The sequence below is a fragment of the Pyrus communis genome, chromosome 3 (assembly GCF_041283825.1).
Source record: "Pyrus communis isolate YQ-2024b chromosome 3, ASM4128382v1, whole genome shotgun sequence".
Taxonomy (NCBI): domain Eukaryota; kingdom Viridiplantae; phylum Streptophyta; class Magnoliopsida; order Rosales; family Rosaceae; genus Pyrus; species Pyrus communis.
This window is the reverse complement of record NC_142567.1, coordinates 605,794-627,386: the sequence shown is the minus strand read 5'-3', so window position 1 is coordinate 627,386 and position 21,593 is coordinate 605,794. Positions and strand designations below refer to the sequence as shown.

General features: G+C 38.8%; 6 protein-coding genes across 9 annotated transcripts; 2 read left to right on the top strand and 4 right to left on the bottom strand.

Moving 5' to 3' along the window:
- The first annotated feature begins 796 nt into the window (after positions 1-796).
- LOC137715583 (protein SENESCENCE-ASSOCIATED GENE 21, mitochondrial-like) lies at positions 797-1,882 on the top strand. Its single transcript, XM_068454926.2, has 2 exons — positions 797-1,044; positions 1,415-1,882. The coding sequence occupies exons 1-2, from the start codon at positions 971-973 to the stop codon at positions 1,644-1,646; spliced, it is 306 nt and encodes a 101-aa protein (XP_068311027.2). The 5' UTR covers positions 797-970; the 3' UTR covers positions 1,647-1,882.
- A 7,004-nt stretch (positions 1,883-8,886) lies between these two features.
- LOC137715453 (uncharacterized protein At5g01610) lies at positions 8,887-9,601 on the bottom strand. Its single transcript, XM_068454789.2, has one exon. It carries the CDS (start codon positions 9,590-9,592, stop codon positions 9,083-9,085), a length of 510 nt encoding a protein of 169 aa, XP_068310890.2. The 5' UTR covers positions 9,593-9,601; the 3' UTR covers positions 8,887-9,082.
- Positions 9,602-10,958: 1,357 nt separating this feature from the next.
- On the bottom strand, positions 10,959-11,787 carry LOC137714666 (uncharacterized protein At5g01610). Its single transcript, XM_068453821.2, has one exon. It carries the CDS (start codon positions 11,632-11,634, stop codon positions 11,122-11,124), a length of 513 nt encoding a protein of 170 aa, XP_068309922.1. The 5' UTR covers positions 11,635-11,787; the 3' UTR covers positions 10,959-11,121.
- A 35-nt stretch (positions 11,788-11,822) lies between these two features.
- LOC137714668 (uncharacterized protein At5g01610-like) lies at positions 11,823-12,691 on the bottom strand. Its single transcript, XM_068453822.2, has one exon. The coding sequence runs from the start codon at positions 12,637-12,639 to the stop codon at positions 12,157-12,159; it is 483 nt and encodes a 160-aa protein (XP_068309923.2). The 5' UTR covers positions 12,640-12,691; the 3' UTR covers positions 11,823-12,156.
- A 1,516-nt stretch (positions 12,692-14,207) lies between these two features.
- On the bottom strand, positions 14,208-17,703 carry SEC15B (exocyst complex component sec15B). Of its 4 annotated transcripts, none has more exons than XM_068454675.2 (2): positions 15,193-17,687; positions 14,208-14,512 (listed from the first exon to the last, which is right to left on the bottom strand). In XM_068454675.2, exons 1-2 carry the CDS (start codon positions 17,584-17,586, stop codon positions 14,504-14,506), a joined length of 2,403 nt encoding a protein of 800 aa, XP_068310776.2. In that variant the 5' UTR covers positions 17,587-17,687; the 3' UTR covers positions 14,208-14,503. The 4 variants fall into 4 exon arrangements, with proteins under 4 accessions (XP_068310776.2, XP_088546584.1, XP_088546585.1 ...); XM_088690458.1 differs by lacking the exon at positions 14,208-14,512 and adding an exon at positions 14,560-14,752 and having other exon boundaries at positions 15,193-17,688; XM_088690459.1 differs by lacking the exon at positions 14,208-14,512 and adding an exon at positions 14,667-14,711.
- Positions 17,704-18,477: 774 nt separating this feature from the next.
- On the top strand, positions 18,478-20,347 carry LOC137715503 (large ribosomal subunit protein eL18y). Its single transcript, XM_068454849.2, has 4 exons — positions 18,478-18,609; positions 18,714-18,803; positions 18,908-19,219; positions 19,980-20,347. The coding sequence occupies exons 1-4, from the start codon at positions 18,607-18,609 to the stop codon at positions 20,136-20,138; spliced, it is 564 nt and encodes a 187-aa protein (XP_068310950.2). The 5' UTR covers positions 18,478-18,606; the 3' UTR covers positions 20,139-20,347.
- Positions 20,348-21,593: the final 1,246 nt, after the last annotated feature.

Here is a 21,593-nt window from a genome sequence, read left to right as displayed (position 1 = left end):
TGTCATTAGTCTTCTTGAACTCTTTTGATCCGATGGTAGAAAAAAAAGGGGTGCGTCATATGTAAAAATAGATGTATAGATAATCTACAATTTTTGTATTATTTCCACAATTTTTTTTTAACAAATAATATTTACTACACTATGAGAATGGATGAGTGGGCTAAATTAGGAACAGTCATGATAATGTGATTTAAATTTAAATTTTCCATTTTACTAGAATCGAATCTATTTATTAAATAGTTATTTGCACAAAATATTAGAGTGAGGTGTCTAATCTTTCTGCCATCGACGGCCAATATCTTGGGAAGAGATTCGGTCCGGATCTTTCCCATCAAAAGTTCATGATCAAGTGATCTGAACCATTAAAATTTGATCTAACGATTACAATTATTATAATTTTTAAAAAGAATTTATATTTGTAGTTGTTAAATCAAATTTTAACAATCTAAATCACTTGATCTGAACCTTTGGTGTGAGAAATCCGAACCGGATCTCTTCCCCAATATCCTACACATTCTAGACTCACACACTCACGACGACCTTTCCTCACCTTTTGACGTTGCCTCAGGTGAAACTGAAACGAAATGTCCTCCACTCAAATCCCCACTCCCTCTCAACCGTCCGATCTCAGTTCCTAAATTCGAAATAGCAACGGCACTTCGCTTTGATCCCACGTGGCAACAAACTACAGGTTAGTCAACTCGCCGCCCCATTTTAACAGCGTTTTCTTTTCTTTGGATCCCACGCGTCTCTTGTTTTCCTCCCTATATACACACCTTCCCCCCACCCCCCCTCTCTCTCAAAACCATCTTCGCAATTCCAGAGAGTTTTTAGAGAGAGAAAGAAAGAGCCGTAGCAAAAGAGCTTCTTGTTTCTTCTCGCTGCTGTAGAAGGCGAAGGTTTTCTCTGCTACTAAGCTTTCTGCAGCGGTGTTTAGATTCCGATCTCTTTCAATTACCAAAGAAAAACAATGGCTCGTTCTTTCTCCAACGCTAAGTTTCTCTCTGCTCTCGTCGTCGACGGTTTCTCTAGCTCCATCTCCAGGTACTAACCATTTCTAACAATCAAATCCAAGTTTTGTCGTTTTCGATCTCTTGTAAGAGTGAGAAACTATATCTTTGCGATGGCATCTTAAGTTAATCATGCGCGTCTAAGTTTCGTTGTTGTTAATTTCTCCCCGTGAGAGAAATCCCATGTTTATAATGGTATCCTGTATTATTCACGCACCACCATTCTCCGGCGAAGAATTAGTAATTAATCGGCTGTTAGTTTCGGTTTTCTTCTTAAAGCGGAACACTTTCGGCGCACGTTAGTCCACGTGACGTGAACCGGAAGCGATTAGTTTATAAACGTGATTAACGCTTTGAAATTTATATCAATTAAATGTTAATGATGTTTTTTCATGGAAATGCAGACGTGGATATGCGGCGGGTTCGCAAGGAGTTGCGTCGAGCGTGGTGAGAGGAGGTGCTACGAATCCCAGAAGCGTGAACATGGCGAAGAAGAATTCCGGGGAAGAAAAGGTGGGCTCCACCTTCAAGGTCTCGTGGGTCCCTGACCCCAAAACCGGGGTTTACGGACCCGAGAACGGTGCCGAGAAGATCGACGCCGCCGAGCTGCGCGCGGCGCTCTTGAAGAAGCACTAATAAGATTAAAGATCAAAACAAAATTCTTGAAATTTTTCTGGTGGAAAAATACGAGGAGATTTATACGAGGAATGGGCTGTCGGCGTGTTTGTGTTTGAATTCTTCGGAGTTTAGACTTCGCCGGAAAATATGTATGATTTGTTGTAATAGCTGGGTTCCTCCGTCCTCTGATCCGATTAGAGACTTAAGCGTGTATTAATTTATATTTGCAATAAAAGGTTTATTCAATTCTCTAATCAATCGTTTTAATTTAATTAATATTTTAAGTCACTGCACATCCTTTTGTGTGATTGTGATTCGTACTAGTTTTGGTTTAAAGAAAATGGTAGATTCTATTCGTAGTGGGGAATGTCTTAGAATTGGGGAGGATTTTCAAGAGTGCTCGGAAAATATTCATTCTTTTTCAATCCTTTTATTATGATGTACCGATTTGTGTTCTAGATTGAAAAATTATGTTCAATTTCAGGAAAACCTAGGCCTGGTAAACGGATCATGTTTGTCATGTTTGTGTTGTTTTCGTGTAACATCTGGTATCTTAACAAGTCATGTCGTGTCACACTTTGTTATCTTAACGGGTTCTTAACTAGTCGGGTCATTTTACCCAACGACCCATTATGACATGTTAAGAAAAATATTTTTTTTCTTAAATTTGCACATACCACATATTGCCACATAAATATTATTTCAAAACATTAAAACACATTTGTCATTTAAGTACTACATCTACACTAAAAAATAAGAGCCTAATAAAAAAACATTCATACACTACTGGTCTATTACAAAATATTAAATGTGCAAGGATATGCAAAATGAAAGGGTTTTTGTTTTCAAGGTTATGAAGTCTTTCTCAAAAATACAAAATTCATACCTTTGGTGTGTGCTTGCCTTTGTGTGGTTTTCTTGTGGCTCCCGAAGTCGAGTTGAAGGAAGTGAACAAAGGAGGATGTGAGAGAGATGCGGATTAAGGAGACGACGTGGGAGTAAGTCTGGACTGGAGATATCAGAGTGAATGAGAGGGAAGAGAAGGATAGCCTCCAACCTAATGCACAATGAATAGTTGAGATTATGGTCAACCAATTTTTTTAATTTAATTTAATATATATATAATTATTATAGTTTTTAGGGGTATAAAATTGTTAAATTAATATATATAATAATTATAGTATTTTTGTAGGTTATAAAATTATTAAATATATTTTGTTTGTCGTGTATCGTTTTATCCACGTGTATACCCGAACCAATCCGTTATCTTAACAGGTGCTTATCGGATTACCCGATAACGACTTGATTCATTATCGTGTCGACCCGAATACTTGTTAATTTCGTGTCGTGTCCCACAAGGATGAAGGATGGATGGGTGCACACATATTTTCCTTATGGGTTAATCCAAAAAGCTCCATGATTTAGTTGGTTATTTAAGTTTGTGGACTTTTATATTTAATTAGGTATTTGATTAAGATGTATCATCCTGTATAGTACCGGGACATGAGGGTACTAATTCAACAAGAACAATTGCTCAAATAGAAGAGGAGAAGAAGAATAATATGTTTACTCATTTAAAATGAGATAAGGTCATGTAGCTATATTTAGTAAAGATTTATAATACGTGTAGAGGGTGTACTCAATGTGTGTGTGCCTGCCCAACAAATGTATTAGAAGTAATATCTTGGGACGGATGTAAAGCGAAGCAAATTGACCCCCCAAGAATAGAGGACCATGTCAGTTGCAAGAGATGTGAATTTGCCTGTCCTGCAAATTTGTTAGAGAAATCAGAATTAGTTTTAATTTGGAATGAGCAGATCAAGTAATCCTATTATGAATTTAATCTCTAATTTTTCAAGCATTTGATCACGTATTGACGTAAAAGTAAAACTCATATATTTTCGATCTAATAGACGCATTAAAAAGTAATAATCAAAATTTCAATACTAAAACTTTAAAAAGTCATGAATTAGACTATTAGAGTCAAGTGCATGTCAATAAGCATATGCAAGTAGGGTTGATGCGTACACGTAATATAAATTTGAAGGTATCTCGCACCACATAATTAAGGAGTTGATTAAGTTGCACACTAAATGCTCTTAGTTAATTCTATATGGTTTAGTCTATATAAAGCAATGATTGTGGTGGGAAATGATTGTTCGGGAGTGCCAGTCGATCAGCTACGCAACCACCGGCCAAATATCAGGCGGCACCTTCTGCGGCCGCCAAGTGTGTTATCATGTGCCGGCAGCCGGGCCAAGTCTAACCAATTAAAAAAAAAAAAATTAATGAAAATGATTTGAAAATTTTGAGTTTTAACAAAATAAAGGGTAAAATGAATAGTATATGATTAACTTTTTAATGTAAAAATATAAATTTTTTATTAATATAAACAATACCGAATGTTTTTCGTTAAAATTTTCATTAAAAGATGTGGCCAACTATCCAAAAGCAAGATCCACTAATAAAATTCTTCAAAATGGTTGGTAAGTGCGTAAAGAATAAGGAAATGGATTTGCTACTGTTCAATTACGGCCGACAATTAGTGGCTTTTGCTTGTTGGGAGATTTTTAGTTCACATTATCTTTTTAATACAGGATCTAAACGATCTTAGTTTTGAGAGAGTTTTAACAAAACACTCTCGGTACTGTTCATTTTTAACGAAAAATCACATTTATACATTTTTCTAGTACTATTCACTATACCTTTAAAAAAAAGCTTTTCATTACAAGGGAAGTTTTTTTTAACTTTTCGTTAGTTTTCTTTAGTTTTTTTAATTTATTTTTTTTGCAGAGATGATCTTTACAATTTGATTGATAATATGAACGGTTTTGATTATATGCACAAAACTCTGTGATTCAAATACTAACAAATTTTAGTAGGAGTTTTTACTCATCCTTAAGTAGTCAAGTAATGTTTTTACTTAAATTATATTTACATTTTTTATATATCCGTAAGTATGAAATATTAATATTTTCATCTACTTCTATTTTAACACATGAAGTGAAGTAATACATCACAAACGCTTTTGATACACAAGAAAATAGTCTCATGAGTAGTGGTAGAGCCAATACAGAATGATTAAATGCTCAAAACCCAAATAACTTTATAATCGCAATGTATATAATATATTGGGTAAAGTACAAAAAATTACTTCAACTATTGGAATCACGACAATTTCATACCTCATCTTTTAAAATTTACAATGTCATACCGAATCTTACGAATTTGTGACAATGTCATACCTCCGTCAATTTTTCTGTTAGTTTTTCTGTTAAGTGTTGACGTGGCTTGATTTGGGACCTACTTTCTATTAAAAAATTATTAAAAACTAAAAAACAATTATTTAATATTTTTTAAATATTAAAATAATAATAATAAGTAGCAAGATAAAAAAAAAAAAACCCTCATTTCTTCCCTCCCCTCCCCCTCCTCCCTCCTCCCTCCTCCCTCCTCCCTCCTCCCTTCTCTCCCCATCTTCATCTTCTTCCCCCACCTGCAAATCCCAACAAAAAAAATAAATCCAATTTGTCTTCCCCCACACCCACACTCTTCTTCCTCCTGCAACCCAGAAAAAAAAAAAAAAAAAACACAGATCCCGTGGGCGGGATCTTGGGTGCACAGAGAAGGTGGAGGATGGGTGCAGAAGAGGATGTGGAAAATGGATGAGAGTGGTGGATTTGGGGTTTGATGGGTTTTCAATTTTTTTTTTCTTTTCCTCTTCTTCTTCTGCAGGGGCGTTGATGGTTTTCAATTTTTTTTTTTTTTTCCTTCCTCCTTTTTTTCCTCTTCTTCTTCTTCCTCCTCCTTCTCATTCTCCTTCTTCTTCTTCCGCAGGGGGGTGTTGATGGGTTTTCAATTTTTTTTTTTTCTTCCTCTTCTTCTTCTTCCTCCTTCTCCTTCTCCCTTCTACTTCTTCCGCGCCGACCCGGGGGGGGGGGGAATTTTTTTTTTTCCTCTTCTTCTTCTTCCTCCTCCTCCTCCTCCTTCTCCTTCTTGTTCTTCCGCAGGGGGGGTTGTTGGGTTTTCAATTTTTTTTTTTGTTTTTATGCAGGTGGGGGGAAGAAAATGAAGATGGGGAGAAGAGAGAGGAGGGGGGAGGGACGAATTGATGGTTTTTTTTTTTTTTTTTACTTTTTATTATTATTTTAATATTTAAATAATATTAAATTTTTTATTTTTTTATTTTTTAGTTTTTAATAATATTTTAATGATTTTTTTTAATAGAAAGTGGATCCCGAATCAAGCCACGTCAGCATTTAACTGAAAAGTAAACGGCCAAGTAACGGAAGGTATAACATTGAACCAAATTCTAAAGATGATGTGTGACATTGTTAATTTTAAAAAGGTATGAAAATGTTATGACACCAATAGTTGAGATAATTTTTTGTACTTTACCCTAATATATTACTCTCTACAAGCTGAAAGAATGTGTCAAAAACACAAACTTTCAACATGCTACTTCTTTGTCTTTTTTTTCTCTCTCTTATTTCTTGTATAACCTATGGTCTGCAACAGGTATTTGATAAAATGCTTCACTGAATAGACCTCGAAAGAATTCAAAAGAACAGATAACTCGACAGCTACCCACTAAGGACTCCCGCGAAATGATCCGATGAAGTTTACTTTAGCCAAATTATGACCACATTGTTATAAATACTGGCTCCGCCGCGGCCATAAATAATCTAATCATGATAATGGAGAATTATTAGGTTAGGTACAAAACTATTATAGGCGCAGATAGAATAGGGAATCAATATCAAACTATGTCACCTTGTTTGCCAATGCCAAAGATATTATAAACTTTACGGTAGGGCCAAATTTGAAGCCTCATATATAAATACAATGTGTATGTTGGCCAAAGCCAGCTACTGGTTCAGCTAGATGCGGTGAATTGTCGAGTCTTTGCCTGGTTTGAGTTAGTCAAGGGGAGATGACGGAAAGAGGCAAATACATGACTGTATACACTCGGGTTCTTTCAAGTTTTACGACGCGTGTAAGTTGTCCACTTATTTGCCACGAAGAACCAAGCCAAGCAATATGCTTCGACGTTGACGTGACAGATTCATTTACTGGGTTGATGTTATTTTTTTAAAGAAGTTTAACGAAAAATTCTTGGTACTGTTTATTTTAACGAAAAATCACATTTTTATTTTAAAAAGTCAATCCTGATACTATTCACTTATAACATTTTTTTGTTATTTTCGTTAAAACTTAAAATTTTCAAATTTTTTTCATTAGTTTTCCTAATTTTTAAATCCAATGCTTGCAATTTACATATGAAGATGATGAAGAATCACCAAGTCAAACGTTATCCACACTCGAAGAGCTAACCCAACATTACAAAACAACTTGTATGAAACGGCTTCACTGCCATGTAATGTCCCGGTTCAAAAGTTCATGCCATTGTGAAGAAAAACTTACACATATATGACATTATTGGACCGAAAGAACTAGACCACGTCATCCATCAGAAAGCTCCCGCAAAACTGTACCCTGCATAATACAACTCGATACTATGCTTGTCCCTCCTGTGTGAGAGTTGTCCTGGCTAGACAAATTTTTCTCCCTTGCAGAATGTGGATAATCCTACATTCGGGTGGGAGGAGTTTTCTTAGAGAGTTGTGGGTGTGCTTGCCACACGACTAACAAACGAGAAAGACACACCATCTAAATTCTATTCACAATTTTTTGCTCCTTGTTCATATGACTTGCTATCCTTGCCCAAAATTACAAGCATCCGTTGTGTGGAAAGAAAAAGAAACTAAGCACGTAGATATACTTGTTCAATGACACCAACCATAGCCAGAAATGATCACCCAAACCTACTAACAGACACCGGAAGAACGGTTTCACGCAGCAGGGCCACGACACTTGCTTATCTCTCGAGGATGTACCTATTTCACGCGAAAAAAACTAGCAAAAGCTCAAGACCGAGGGACACTGTACGGAAACCCTTGCAAGGCAAACCATAATCCCAATTGACAAGGCTCCAACACAGCTTGCAAACCGCTAGGGAAAACAAATGCTAAGCAGAAGTAGTTTCTTACACCCTGGGAAAACAAATGCTAAGCTAACAGTGGTAAGAGTCGGAACTGAAAGACTTTTACTTAATGTATCGAACCTGAATTCCATGTTCTCTGAAACCAAACTACGAACTTCCTTAACCAAAATAACAATCTCCAAGGTATATCAACCCTGAAGGTCCAGTTTCTGCCTGCGCAGTTACCACCTGAACTCCAAAGAAGGCCATTTTCACTGATACATTAAAAAAAAGCATGAAACGCGAACATACTGTAATCTGCTCACTACATCCCACGAACTCTTAAAGTCCATAATGCAAACCCAAACCTAATATGAAACTCTCAAGCACTCTCAAGCAGGGTCCTATTCAACACGCCCTTCTCCATCACCACTGAACCCACATTTGCAAACTAGCCACAGAGTATACGACACTAAAGAAACATGAATTAAAATTCCCTACTAACATAAAACCTATGAACACGCATGCAAATCGGGTTACTAGACAAGTTCCCTCCTGAACCAGAATAATATGAAAGTGTAAGACTTCCAAGCGAAAGAACAACACAAGCAATGTATCGCTTGTTTTGGCCTAAACCATATTGCATAAAGCTCTAACAATCAAGATACAAGCTTTTAACTCTCTAAAAGCCACCATAACCACCATATGCGCAACTGATACAACACAATTACGCCCTAAATTAATCAAACATAAGATCTAAGAATCAAGTTACAAGCTTTTAACTCTCTAAAATCCACCATAACCGCCATAGCAAATCTATACAACACAATTATGCCCTAAATTAATCAAACATAAGATCCAACAATCAAGATACAAGCTTTTAACTCTCTAAAATCCACCATAACCACCAAATGCACAATCTATACGACGCTGTTATGCTGTAAATTAATCAAACATAAGCTCTAACGATCACGATACAGCTTTTAACTCTCTCAAATCCAACATAATCGCCATATGCGCAATCAATACAATGCTGTTATGCCCTAAATTAATCAAACATAGGCTCTAACAATCAAGATACAAGCTTTTCTCTCTAAAATCCACCATAACGGCCACTTGTGCAATCGATAAAACGCTGCTACGCGGTAAACTAATCAAACATAAGCTCTAACAATCAAGATACAAGCTTTTAACTCTCTAAAATCCACCATAAACCATATGCGCAATCGATACAACGCTGTTACGCATCAAACATAACTGCATTTTTTCCTTCACTTGAGACAACTGAACATACATTATCATTAAATCATTAATTTTCCACAACAAAACATGTCACAAACGCATAAACGAAAATTATTGAAAAGCATAAAATTCATAATCTTTAAGAAATCAAGGTGCGAACGAACACTGAACACTACCCGTAATTCCAAACCCCTAAAATCCTCCCTCCTCTACAGCCCCAATTATCGATTTAAATCGAAGAAACAAGAGGCATTTTAATCTTCCTTACTTGTCCGCCATTGACGCAATCCAACCCGCACCCGCACTGCGGGCACTCGTAAAAATTGTCGATCGGAAACGCCGCCGACGCGATCCCCACCGAGAACTCGAGGTTGTCGCCGCTTCGGGTGACCTCGACGATGTCGAGCCACAGGAACAGGACCTTGACGCTGACCCCGGTCAGCGAGGCGAGCTTGTTCGGGGAGATTGTGCCGGTAATGGTGGATTTGTACTTGAGCTGGTACGAGCCTTCCAGCGAGAAGCTGCAGGAGCCGTTCAAATACGCGCGGAATCGGCCGTTGCCATTGTCGAGCTCGTATCCGGTGACGCCCTTCGGGAGCAGACCCATCGGAAAGTTGAAGTCTTGGATTGCATCGTACACAGACCGCGAGCCGTCACCGTTGGAGGAGGCGGAGGCGGTTGATGACGTGGAGAACGGCGATAGGAGGACGAAGACGGCGAGAATTGTTGCGAGAGACATGATTTTTTTTCTTTTTTTTTTTTTTCTCTCCGAAATTTTTTGTTTTGTTGTTTTGTTGTTTTGTTTTTCCGGGAAAATAGTTTTGTTTGGCACAGAGAGTCGGTTAGGTGGGTTGACTGACAGCCGTGGACAAGATAAATTTGGTTGGTTGAAACGACGACGTAGAAAGTGGGCACGTGGTGCTGCATTTTCCAAGCACGTGATGACTTTTGCGGTGACAAGAAAGACGCGCTAAGGATTCTCTGACCTTGTTTTTTCAGATTGAAAATCTTGTTGGAATTTTCTTTATGGAGATCTAGAAATTTTTTTAATTGTGTCTGTTTATTGTATATTATATGATCAGTATTTGTCAAATATTGTTTATATTTAATTTTAAATAAAAATTTTAAAATAATTTATGATCACACGATGTACAATTATAATTAAAGAGAACTTTCGTACGTTTTTATCCCTCATCTCCTATTTAATAATCAACGAAAGTAAACTGTGGACCAACCATCTGATTTTCAATATAGGAAACAAGATTTATATATTTAAGAGAGAATTTTATGTTTTTCGGATTTGATATGTGTTGTATAAAATTTATTACGTGAAGTATAATAATATTGGTATTTCACACGAAATTTTAGAATCAATTTTTTTTATGAAAAAGTAATCTATTTTTCTTTCAAGTATTACATATTTCTTAATTTTTTTCTTCTTAATTATATAAATACTAAAAAAACACGTAGGAATTAGGAATCCAAATAATTCAACAGGAAAAATGATAAATGCACATTCTTTTGTGTATCACGCACTCTTATGTCTTATTATCGTTGTTTTCGATTAATTCAGAGTGATACTATCTACACATTTTCATTTTTACTTATTAATTTTAATTTTTTAATCTTCTTCAATTAATTTTATCCGACTATTGTAAATTAAAATGTATATAAAAGGTAAAAATGAAAATATAAATACCATTATTCTTGATTATTCAATACAACAGCCATAAATAAAATAGTGTAAGAAGCTAACATCCACTTTTTATGCATGTTGATAATTAACCTTTTTCTTCCTTTCTTTTTTTCTTTTGACCTTTTTGAATAAGGATGCATCTCTGGATTCTCTTTGTGAGGATCATGAGGATCCTCAAATCGTGTCCGTTCATCGTACTTCGTGCAATCAATTTTCGTCAGGTAAAAATATTTAAAATGATTTCCGACTGCACGATATACGATGAACAAACATAATTTGAGGATTCCCAATATCCTCACAAAGAGGATCCAGAGAAGATCCTCACCCCACCTTTTGGCCTCAATTGCTAAACCTATAAGTCTGCAAGCCAAAATGTTTTGCAACAACCATTCAAACTAGTATACTCAAGTTCATAACCTTGGCGGCCTCCAGATCGGAGCTTCATAAATCATACAGAGAAGCAAGTAAACATTCACGAACAAGTGACATAGTCGTACATTTATTTATTCTCAAATCATATTTAATCTTAATTTTGATCCAACAACATCATTGCCCAAACCCACATTTTGGCACTAGAAAGCTAAAGACTGACCTAAAAGAGCAGACACCAAATTCTTAATCATTCTTTTCCCATTCACACAGTCGAAACCACAACCACAGGTCGGACTTTCATAGAAATTACTCACCGGAAAGTTTGCGGAGGCGATGCCGACCGAGAATTCTAGCTCATCGTCGTTACGAGTCACGGAGACAATGCTCAGCCACAGAAAGAGCACCCTAACTTGGATGCCACTCAAGCTAGAGATCTTGTCAGTGGTTATAACACCCGTTATGGTGGACTTGTACTTCAGCTTATACGAGTCGATGGTAAATGTACAAGTGCTGTTCAAGTGGACTGAGAACTTACCTGTGGAGGTGTCCAGCTCGTAGCTCACTACGCCTTTGGGGAGAATGCCCACCGGGGAGTCGTACTCCTCGAGGACTTCGTAAACCGTCAGCTCGTCGGCAGCGAAGGGCGAGGGGATCGAGAAAGAGAGCAGAAAGAAGAGAATTAGGCTTGGTAGCAGTGTTGCCCTTGGAGACATGGTTCGATCAAGTGTTTTGACTGTTTGGTTATGCAGTCTCTAATGGTAGTTGGAATATATAGAGAAAATTTGAAGGGCAAAACCAAGAATATTCCATCTAATTCGTTTGAACATTATTTGCATACAAGAAAGCGCCACTCTCTCATAGGCTAAATTTTTATTTTGATAAGCGATATTTGGAGACAAGATTCGAACACAAGACCTCAAATGCTAGAGAAAACACTATTAACTATTTGAGCTACAGTTCTCTTATTCTCGTAGACTAATTGGTTATTACGTGTACAAGAATTAAAGCACTAAAGCTGAATATGAACATTCTTTAAAGCATGCTAAACAATTTACGGCTAATTAACGATATATATACATAGAGCTAGCCCTACTCTTACGCGGAGAATGTATGGATCGAGACACGCAGCTTTGACAAGTCTTTCTACCAGATACTGGGAGATGTCCAGCTTGCTAGTTTGCCACAAATATAATTCCTGCTTTGTTGACTCTTTTTTTTTTTATGCTAGGTTGGATCTAGGTCAGCGCAGTTCTACTTGTAGAGCTAGCTCTACTCTTACAAGCAAATCCACACCCACACTGCGGACTCTCCTCAAAGTTGTCAATGGAAAAGTCTGCTGAAGCAATCCCCACAGAGAATTGTAGGTCGTCGCCATCGCGAATAACTTCGACAATGTTGAGCCAAAATAATAGTATCTTAACACTGACGCCATCCAAATTTTTGAGCCTGCCCTTGGACAAAACACCAGTTATGGTGGATTTGTACCTGAGGTTGTATGAATTTTCAATGGAGAAGCGGCAAGTTCCGTCAAAATAAGCCTTGAAATTTCCAGATTCTCTGTCTAATTCGTACCCTGTTACTCCTTTGGGAAGAAGGCCGATCGGGAAGTCGTATTCTTGAAGCACCACGTATGCCGATGGGTTGTTGTCGCCATAGGTGAACGAGGATGAGAGAATGGCCACGAGAACGGCAACGAGAAACACCATTGATGGAGCCATGAGTTCCAACTTGAAGCAGCTATTTGGTTTAGTAGAAGAAGTGAGCTATGGGAACAGACGGGACGTGTATATATCGATATTGAGTGGGAGAATGCTTTTCATATGTGTTATTTGTCACCATTCTAATCAATGGTTTGGGTCTATTTTGTTGAACCACATCATCTGTACGACCAACACACTAACAATCTCATCAACGCTCACCTCCTGTATCCCTGTATTCTGGCCCCACCCACCGTGTCTTTAGTCACCAAGTGGCGTTTAAACCAAAGACTTTCTCGTTGGTCGGAGGTATCTTGATCAGATACATCCTGAATACTATTGGAAGTTACTAGTGTAACATCTATGCAGACGCATGCATGGTTGTCAGCAGATAGTGATTGGCGAAACCTCACACATAATGCTTGCTTATCAGTCAATTCATCAATGAAGGGAGAGAGAATGACGATGTTGGAGATAAAAATTGCCTTCGAAGTTGTAAATTAAACTCATTTTAGCATCGGTGTATCCTATATGTACTCTGGTTTATTCGAAGTATCTCATTGGTAACGCCGTTGGCCCATCAGACTATCAAAAGATGAACTAAAATGGCACTGATGTCAACTAAACGCCTCGCTAAGTTGCATTATCTAATCCTGAGTGAACGTGTGGTACTAGCTATCGACGCTTACTACTTCAGGCTCTCGCTCTCGCAGAGAGCAGCGTTCTTCGTAGCCCCCTGCCGCCGACTCCTACATCGCCGTTTCGTCGATCTCCTGAAGAACCAGGTCGGACTGTGAGCCGCCGACACCCAAATTTGAAACTCTTCATACATGTTGTTCAATTCAATTTATGACTTTGGGTTTGATTAATTTGTTAGGTTCGCTCCCATTTGTTCCACAGTAATTTCTTATTTCCTTGAGTTTTGCTTCCCGAAGAAGAACGGCTTTGAGAAAGAAACAATGGTCTTTCTTGTTTGATGGACATGATTTCGCATCTCCCAGCGAGGAAGAAAGGTTGATGACTGATGTTAATTTATTATTTTCTTACTTTTTAATTTTTTTAAAGGCAAAAGTAAATTAATAAATGGTCAAACAATGTTTTTGACAGCGATATGCTATTCACATTTATTTTTACTGTTTTCATGAACTTTTGTTAGTTTTTTTGCTATTAATTTTTATTTTTCAATTCAATTGATTTGACAAAAAAAAAAGAGATAATTAAAAATGGATAGGTAGATAGCACAACCCTTTCGATAATTAATTAGGTTTTTAGAAATTGGAATAACTACAAAAAACAATTTAATAATAAAACAAAATGAATGTTTTTATTGTCCATCTTTTTAGGGTTCATTTGGATGTACTTTTAAAATGACTGAAAGTGCTTTTAGAAAAAATATTTTTAGGTTTCAAAAGCACTTAAACTCGTGAAGTGCTTTCTACAAGAAACATCAATTATGTGTTTATTCCAGGAAACACTTTAAGTGCTTTTTCAAGATTAATTGGCATTTTTATTAAGAATTGTTTCTAAAATTTTTTTCACTGTATATGTTTTCAATCATTTTAAAAGCACATTTAAACAAGCTCTTAATCTTGCACTGCAACAAACTTTCACAATTCTTGTACATGTCAAGTCAATTCAACTTAGTCCTTAAAGTTGGTTCAGTCCGAGATAATTCAGTACAACAAACTCACCCTCAACACGTAAGCTTCGAAAATCTAGTTAGATGGGCCAAAAAATGGTTATTTGCGAATAGATGGACTCACTTCTGATCCTCTGAACAATCCCCATAGAAACCAGAAGCAGCCCACTTATCATTTTTACCGTGACAAAAGTTATCACTGTTGCCGGATCTTCCAACACCTCAAAACACTCGTCCTTTGAGAAATTATGCCATCTGCATATAATATTTGCAGGAAGAAGATCTTGATGTAAGACAGATTCAATAACATTACCAACCGATCCTCACTCCAACAAAAAAATCATCTCAAATGTACGCACGGAAGCAGAACTGTATCAGTTTAAAAGATAAACGAGACTGGCTCCGATGGTAAGTAGAACAGTTACTCGAAGGTATTGCTTGTTGTCCGCCCCGACTGATTTCAATTTTCAGAGATATAAGGCAAATCTTAAACCACTTCAAGAAAAATAAATCATCAATACAATAACCAATGAGTAACTATGAACCTGATACATACAGAAGAATCTATTTGCATGTCCCGTGATACATTCCGAAGACAACAATTGGCATCCGCAAATAATTTGAATGTGTTTTTAAAATGATTGAAAGCGCTTTAGTGAAAATGTTTTTAAAGCCAATCTTTAGTAAAGATGCAAGTAAATCCTGAAAACGCACATTACTGGTGCTTCTTGCAGAAAACACTTTAAGTGCTTTTGGAACCCATAAACATTTTCTTAAAAATCGCTTTTAGTCATTTTAAAAGCACATCCAAACGAGCCCAAAGTTAGGAACAAAAACGCTATGAAATAATTCCAATCACAATCAATAAGGGAACTTGTAGGGGAGGGGGGAAGGACAAGGATCATACGTACAACTATATAAAAAAATCAACTCACATCCTTGAGTCTTTTAATCAATGTATCTAGAGATTTCTTCTTCGGGTTCTGCCTGCCTCCCCGGCTACTAAAGGTTCCAAATAGCCGCTCTGAAGGATCCCTCAACTTTTCTGAAATAAGCACTACTTTTCTGTGGTCCAAGGTATAGTAACTCCTCTCCCTGATTACCGGATTAAGAAAATTCTCTGGATGATTGCTCAAGAGTAAATTAACTAATTGCCTCGACTCAGCAACTGCCGTTTTCAACTGATTTGCTTCCTCATCTGAGAGTAGAGGAGCTTGATTATCTGCAAAAGATTCCAACAATCGAATATCTACATCAATGCTCATAATTGCTTGTACGGTAAACCTCTTAACTGTGTCCCCAAGTAAAGCCCCGATTATCTTCTCCGATATGTGAGAAAGGACATCCTGCAAAACTCGTTTGAGAACCTGAGGAGGCAATATTTGCTGAGCAGTGGAAACCAGAGTTTCCAAATATATGATCACCTCGTTCACATATTCATTCCCATTCGGTAAAGGCTCATCAGCCATCCAGTTCACATTCTCAATCAACATCATGAAGCCATCCACTTTTTGTTTAAGCAACCCAGAGAGTGTGTCTTCAGCTGCATCACGGGCTTTGCATAGAGGAAACTGCCTCCTCCCTCTCTCCACCATTCTCAAGGGAACACCAGAAAGCTGAGCAGCATGTCGGAAGAAGAAATCGCAAGCCCGCTCCATGACAGCCATATTAGCCGCCACCTGCATTGCCTGGGAGACCCCATGGATAGACGTACTGATAAACTTCAAAAGAGCCCCATCCAAATCCTCACTTAACAGCCTATCTAAATACTTCTTCACAACATCAAAGAAATCAAGCTGCCCGCCATACGACATGAAACTCACAGAATCTTCAATAAAAGACCTTACAATGCGGCAACAATCAGGCACTGTCGAACTAAATGGTGCAACGTAAGGAAAAGCCGGTATGATATCAGACGTCTGTATCTGAAACGAAAGCACATTCATGGAATACTCATACTCTTTCTTCATCAACATCTGATCGAATTTATCAGCGGAAAGCGCCTCAGCAATCTGTTTACGACAATCTGACAACAAGAGCTCATGGTACTTATCCCTATGTTTGCTCAGAACATCAAGCAAGGGGTCAACCAAATATCCGTAGCGACGCAATGTTACACCTAACAGGCTCACATAGTCCTTAATCAACAACAAATGGTTGGCAGTTTGCATCCTAGAAAACTGATCCTCTAAAACAGCACACATTTTACTCACAGCAGTTTCCCACAAATTCTCAACCTCCAATTTCGATACCAAACCGCCACCGGTCCTCACAATTCGATCCTCAACGATGAAAAATCCGGCGATTTGGGCAAAGAAAGTTTGATGCGATTCAAGAAACGGAGTCATGGAAGATACCTGAAAGTCGGAAGTGAGCTGAAGCTTTCGATTCTCGTAGTAATACTGCTTGAATCGGTCTTCAAGCCCTAGAGTCTGGTGTATATGATAAGCTCTGTACAAGGGAGTCAAATCAAATCCACCTCCGCCATTCAAACCGTCATCTCCAACCCCACCGCCGCCGAGTCCGTCGTCGTCCTCTTCCTCCAAAGCGTACACACAGTCTCTGAGGCTGAGGCGGCTCTGCTCCTCCGCTTGCCGCTGCTTGATTCTCAGATCCTCTTCCCGTTGCCTCGCCGATGAAGCTTGACCGATCGCCAATTGACCCAGGTTCCGACTCACCACGCGGATCTCCACCAGCCAATCGCCGAACTGCTTGCTGACTTTCCGTTCGATGTGCAACCGAATATCTGGAATCTTCTTCTCCAGCATCCGCTTCAGCGTAGACGACGGCGTTTTGACCAGGAACTCGGACTCGATTGTGTCGACGCACTTGAGCGCCATGTAAAAGTTGCTGTTGGAAAGATGGTGATTGGATCGGGAGCAGAGCTCCAACAAACGACTACAGTTTCGGACCGATTCAAGCGCGAGGTTGACGTTTCGGGAAACGTTTCGGGCTTCGACGAAGGCGTCGAGGGAGGTAAGAAGAGGGAGGCCGACGGACTGGAGCTTGGCGTTGGAATCGGAGAGGGAAGACTTGAGGGAATCGACGTCGGAGAGGAGAGATCGGAGGTCGTCCACGGCGAGGATGAAGTCTTGGTAGTGGGCCTTGCAGACCTCCTCGATTTCGGACTCCTTGGAGCGGGAAAAGTGGCGGAGGTGCTGGAGCAGCGTCTCGGGCTTCCCGGAAGTAAAGGCCTTCCTGACGAATGGGCCCACATCCTCGCCGTTGCAGATGGCGGCGGAGAGGAGCAGCTGGTCGAGTTTTTCAGCAGATTCGCCGTTTTCCGCAGCGGACGGAACCACTTTCCGCCGAGATTTCGTGTGCTGCATCGTGGCGATGTGAGAGAACAGGGCGGGGAGAGGATTTAGGAAAAATGGAAGAGGGAGAGAGTGGGGTAGTTATTTGGACATTTGGGGATTTTTCGTTGTTTGACGGAAATGCCACCCCTAACCAGGGAAATATTATGTGGAGATTGAAGGTAGTAGGTGCTGGTGGTTGATTGCTTGTTGTGGGTACTTTCGTAATTAGGAAGATAGTAAAATTCAACGGCGGTTCTGACAGAGCAGTGTCTGACGACTCGGGTGGTAAGAGTGGACCGGTCATGACTGGAGCCTCCCTCCTTTTTTTTTTTTTTTTTTTTTTTTTTTTTTTTTTTTTTTTTTTTCCTTCTTCTTCTTCTTCTTCTTCTATGGTTGCGATTAAATTTGAATGTTTTTACATTTTAACTGTTAAATTTGAATCAATTATTATAACTGAAGAGTTAGACCTCAAAAAAGGGGTTAAGAGGGGGCTACATTTGGGCAGTCTGATGTCCTTTTAGCCAAATAATTACCTGAGAACTCCAAAAAATTATAGTCCATCTATTAGTTGAAGATGAATTGTTGGAAAAATCAGACCAATTTTGACTTTTGAACCTTTAGCTCATTCTATTGAAAATTTATATATGTTTTTGGGATATGCTATCCACACACCATTTTTTACTTTTCACACACTTATTTTTAATTTTTGTTCATTGACCTTCTTCACTTCATCAAATCCAATGTCCAAAAATTAAAAGGATGTGTGAGAAAAAAAAAAGTATATGTAGATATCTCACCATATTTTTTAACCTCTTATTTAAAAATGAAATAAAATTCCGTGTCAACAAAAGTAATAAAAGAAATTATTGCATGTGGTCTCGTGGGCTTAAAGAACAAGAGAAACAAACAAAGCCCAAACCCCTTAAAACTGCATAGAAAAAGCCCCATTTTATATATAAAAACCTAAAGAAAAGACCAAGTTTGGTTTTCCCTGCAAATAAACCCTACACCCCGCCTCTCTGCCTCAAGAGCATCAAAGCAGCAGCCGCAATGGTAATCTCTTCCTCCAAACCCTAACACCGCCGTCTCCATTTTCTCCTCCTCCACTCTCTCACTCTCTCTGACTATCTCTCTCCTCCTCGTGTCTGTATTCGCAGGGTATCGATTTGGTCGCCGGTGGCAAGAGCAAGAAGACCAAACGGACAGCCCCAAAGTCCGATGATATCTACCTCAAACTCCTCGTCAAGGTCCTCCCTCGAATCCAAATGTTTCTGGGTTTTTGTTATTGCTTGTGTTTATGTTTCCGAATTGTATTTTATGGGTATTTATGTTTTTGGATCTGCGTTTTCAGCTGTATCGGTTTCTGGTGAGGAGGACCGGCAGCAAGTTCAATGCCGTGATTCTGAAGAGGTTGTTCATGAGCAAGGTGAACAAAGCCCCTCTGTCCCTTTCCCGGTTGATTAAGTACATGACCGGAAAGGATGGTAAGATTGCCGTGGTGGTCGGGACTGTGACCGATGACATTCGCGTTTACGATGTTCCTTGCCTGAAAGTGACCGCCCTCAGGTTCACCGAGACCGCCAGGGCTCGGATTGAGAAGGCCGGGGGCGAGTGCTTGACTTTTGACCAGCTAGCTCTCAGAGCTCCTCTTGGCCAGAACACGGTACGTCGATTTGATAGTTGCATTTGGTTTGCCTTATATGTGAATTGCAATGTTAGGAGGCTGTGTTTAGTTATCGAAATGACATGCGAATTCGCGGGATGGTTTAAATTGGTATTGAGTATCATAGCTGGGTTTGATTGTTCAATTATGCGTTCTTGCCTCCAAATGTGCACAGAAAACTTGCGGAACGGTAGAATCTGATGGAAAGTAACATGATCTTGTAGTCATTTAGTCATAAGCCATTTAAAATCGAAGAATGGGGCAAATGTTTAAAACCTGTGGTAATTATACTGGGTTCATAGAAATGGTTACGTTTGGGTTTTGGGTCGTGCCGGTATTGGTGTGCGATATGCTATGATGGCAACCTTAGCGTGGTAGATAGTTTACATGGATTTAGTTTAGTGGTCGTCATGTAGTTGACTGTTTCATGGTGATGAGAATCATGAACTACGTGCTGCTGGATGTAGGAACCATTACGTACTGAAATGAATAGAAGGTGCAAGATAGTGGTGGGTAGAATTAAGAGCCATCAGCAATACTTGGTTCTTGTTTTTGTTGTATGCTTGTGGAACTTTCGAGTTTGTTCCATTGTAAAATAACATTACAAATCTACAAGAGTATATTGTTTTGCAATACGAGACTCATTCCCCTAGGCCGTTCTATGTTCTAATAAATCTATTTCTATTGATCATTTTTTGTTTAAGGGAATGTGTGAATAAAAGGGTTCCGTTGACTGATAAGCGTTAATCTTTTTCTGCAGATTCTTCTTAGAGGGCCTAAGAATGCTCGTGAAGCTGTGAAGCATTTTGGACCTGCTCCTGGTGTTCCACACAGCCACACCAAACCCTATGTGCGATCAAAGGGCAGGAAGTTCGAGAAGGCCCGAGGAAAGAGAAACAGCAAGGGTTTCCGTGTTTAAGCTTTGCAAAAGGAGTTATATCCCTATTTTCAGTCTTGCTTTCTTCACTTTGTGTTTTTGGTGGAACTCTTATGTTATCTATAGCTTACCTTCATCTGTATTTCGTTATTCCCTACGACTGTTTTAGCTTCGAGAGGAAGATCATTAGATGTTTGAAGGATTAATGGCTACTTTAAGGAATGTATGCTATATGTTAAGATTTTGTTGAATTCGATTTTGGTTCTCAACTACACGTGATCTTAATATTTTTGGCGAAGCAAACTTGGGTTGATCGGTGAATTTTTTTCCGTAATCTTTGACAAATCTAACCAACTTATGCGATGCCTGTTAAAAGGCTGTGTCGAAATGAAAAAAGGGCCTCTGGTGCGAATTAGATCCCACCTTGCCCCACTTTCGCGGACAAAGATGACGAATTCTGATTCATCGTATCCTAGAAAGGGACTGAAGGAGATGAAATCTGCAGCTCCCCGCCGTGACTGGGCAGTGCTGAAATCTGCAGCTACTGTCGGGACAGGGTGGTGTGGAACTCTTAGAGCAACTCCAGCGTATCAAGGCCCCTTAGGGCAACTTCCTATTGAATAGCTTTCAGACTTCAGTGAACAGTAACTGCCTTTAACGAACAGTAATTGCTTTTTACATCTCCACTCCTAAACCGAATAGCCATGGTAATATGCAATAAAATATTAGTATTTTTTATTTTATAAAATAATAAAAAATAATTTTATTTCAAATTTCGGATATGATTTTTAATTAGGTCTCGTTGTATCACGTTTCATTACATACTAAATTACAACCCAAAATATTTGAGAAAATATAAAATTGTGGTGTAAGGTGGAAGATAATGATAAGATATTTATAGAAAAATTAAATTTTTTTTTAATTTTTAAAATTTTGGATTTTTTTTAATTGTTTACATTTTTTAAAAATTTTATTAAAATTTTTCATTTTTTTATTGCTTTTTTACATTTTTTTTATTAATTTTATAATATGGTTGATGTCATTTTGACGTTAGCCATGCATCATATGGCCTCAGGCTCTTGGGCCACCAATTTGAACTGGGCCTCTCACTCGGGCCTTCCTTGCCCAATCCCTCGCATGGGCTAGAGAAGGTAGCTGGGGCTATTGGATCATCAAAGTCGCCGGTCCATCAGGCTCCAGCTCCTGCTGGAGTTGTTCTTAGGATCGGTAAGAAGTCTGTTAGAATCATCTCCACTACTAGTTATGCCTCCCTACCAAAGCATTCTTCCAAGTTCCAACCGAGTAGTTTTACCATCTCATGAGCCTCGGACGGTTTACAAATCATGGTGCCATGCGCTCTAGTTCATCTTTTTGTGATATAGATTGGCATCTTGCTATCGGGGGCTAGGTTCTTTCTAATCGCTTCGAACGAGAGGTTAGGTGCAAGTAGTAGTCCAATTACTTGGTCCCGGTGTAACAGAGAAATGAGGCCACCAG

What these genes read in the sequence shown, in the direction of transcription:
- LOC137715583 (XM_068454926.2), top strand. Translation starts at nt 971, where the DNA reads ATGGCTCGTTCTTTCTCCAACGCTAAGTTTCTCTCTGCTCTCGTCGTC. An exon ending in TTCTCTAGCTCCATCTCCAG is followed by an intron (nt 1,045 to 1,414) that starts GTACTAACCATT and finishes ATGGAAATGCAG; the next exon opens with ACGTGGATATGCGGCGGGTT.
- LOC137715453 (XM_068454789.2), bottom strand. Translation starts at nt 9,592, where the DNA reads ATGTCTCTCGCAACAATTCTCGCCGTCTTCGTCCTCCTATCGCCGTTC.
- LOC137714666 (XM_068453821.2), bottom strand. Translation starts at nt 11,634, where the DNA reads ATGTCTCCAAGGGCAACACTGCTACCAAGCCTAATTCTCTTCTTTCTG.
- LOC137714668 (XM_068453822.2), bottom strand. Translation starts at nt 12,639, where the DNA reads ATGGCTCCATCAATGGTGTTTCTCGTTGCCGTTCTCGTGGCCATTCTC.
- SEC15B (XM_088690458.1), bottom strand. Translation starts at nt 17,586, where the DNA reads ATGCAGCACACGAAATCTCGGCGGAAAGTGGTTCCGTCCGCTGCGGAA. An exon ending in TGATTAAAAGACTCAAGGAT is followed by an intron (nt 14,753 to 15,192) that starts GTGAGTTGATTT and finishes TTTTTCTTGAAG; the next exon opens with TGGTTTAAGATTTGCCTTAT.
- LOC137715503 (XM_068454849.2), top strand. An exon ending in ACCTCAAACTCCTCGTCAAG is followed by an intron (nt 18,804 to 18,907) that starts GTCCTCCCTCGA and finishes CTGCGTTTTCAG; the next exon opens with CTGTATCGGTTTCTGGTGAG. An exon ending in CTCCTCTTGGCCAGAACACG is followed by an intron (nt 19,220 to 19,979) that starts GTACGTCGATTT and finishes CTTTTTCTGCAG; the next exon opens with ATTCTTCTTAGAGGGCCTAA.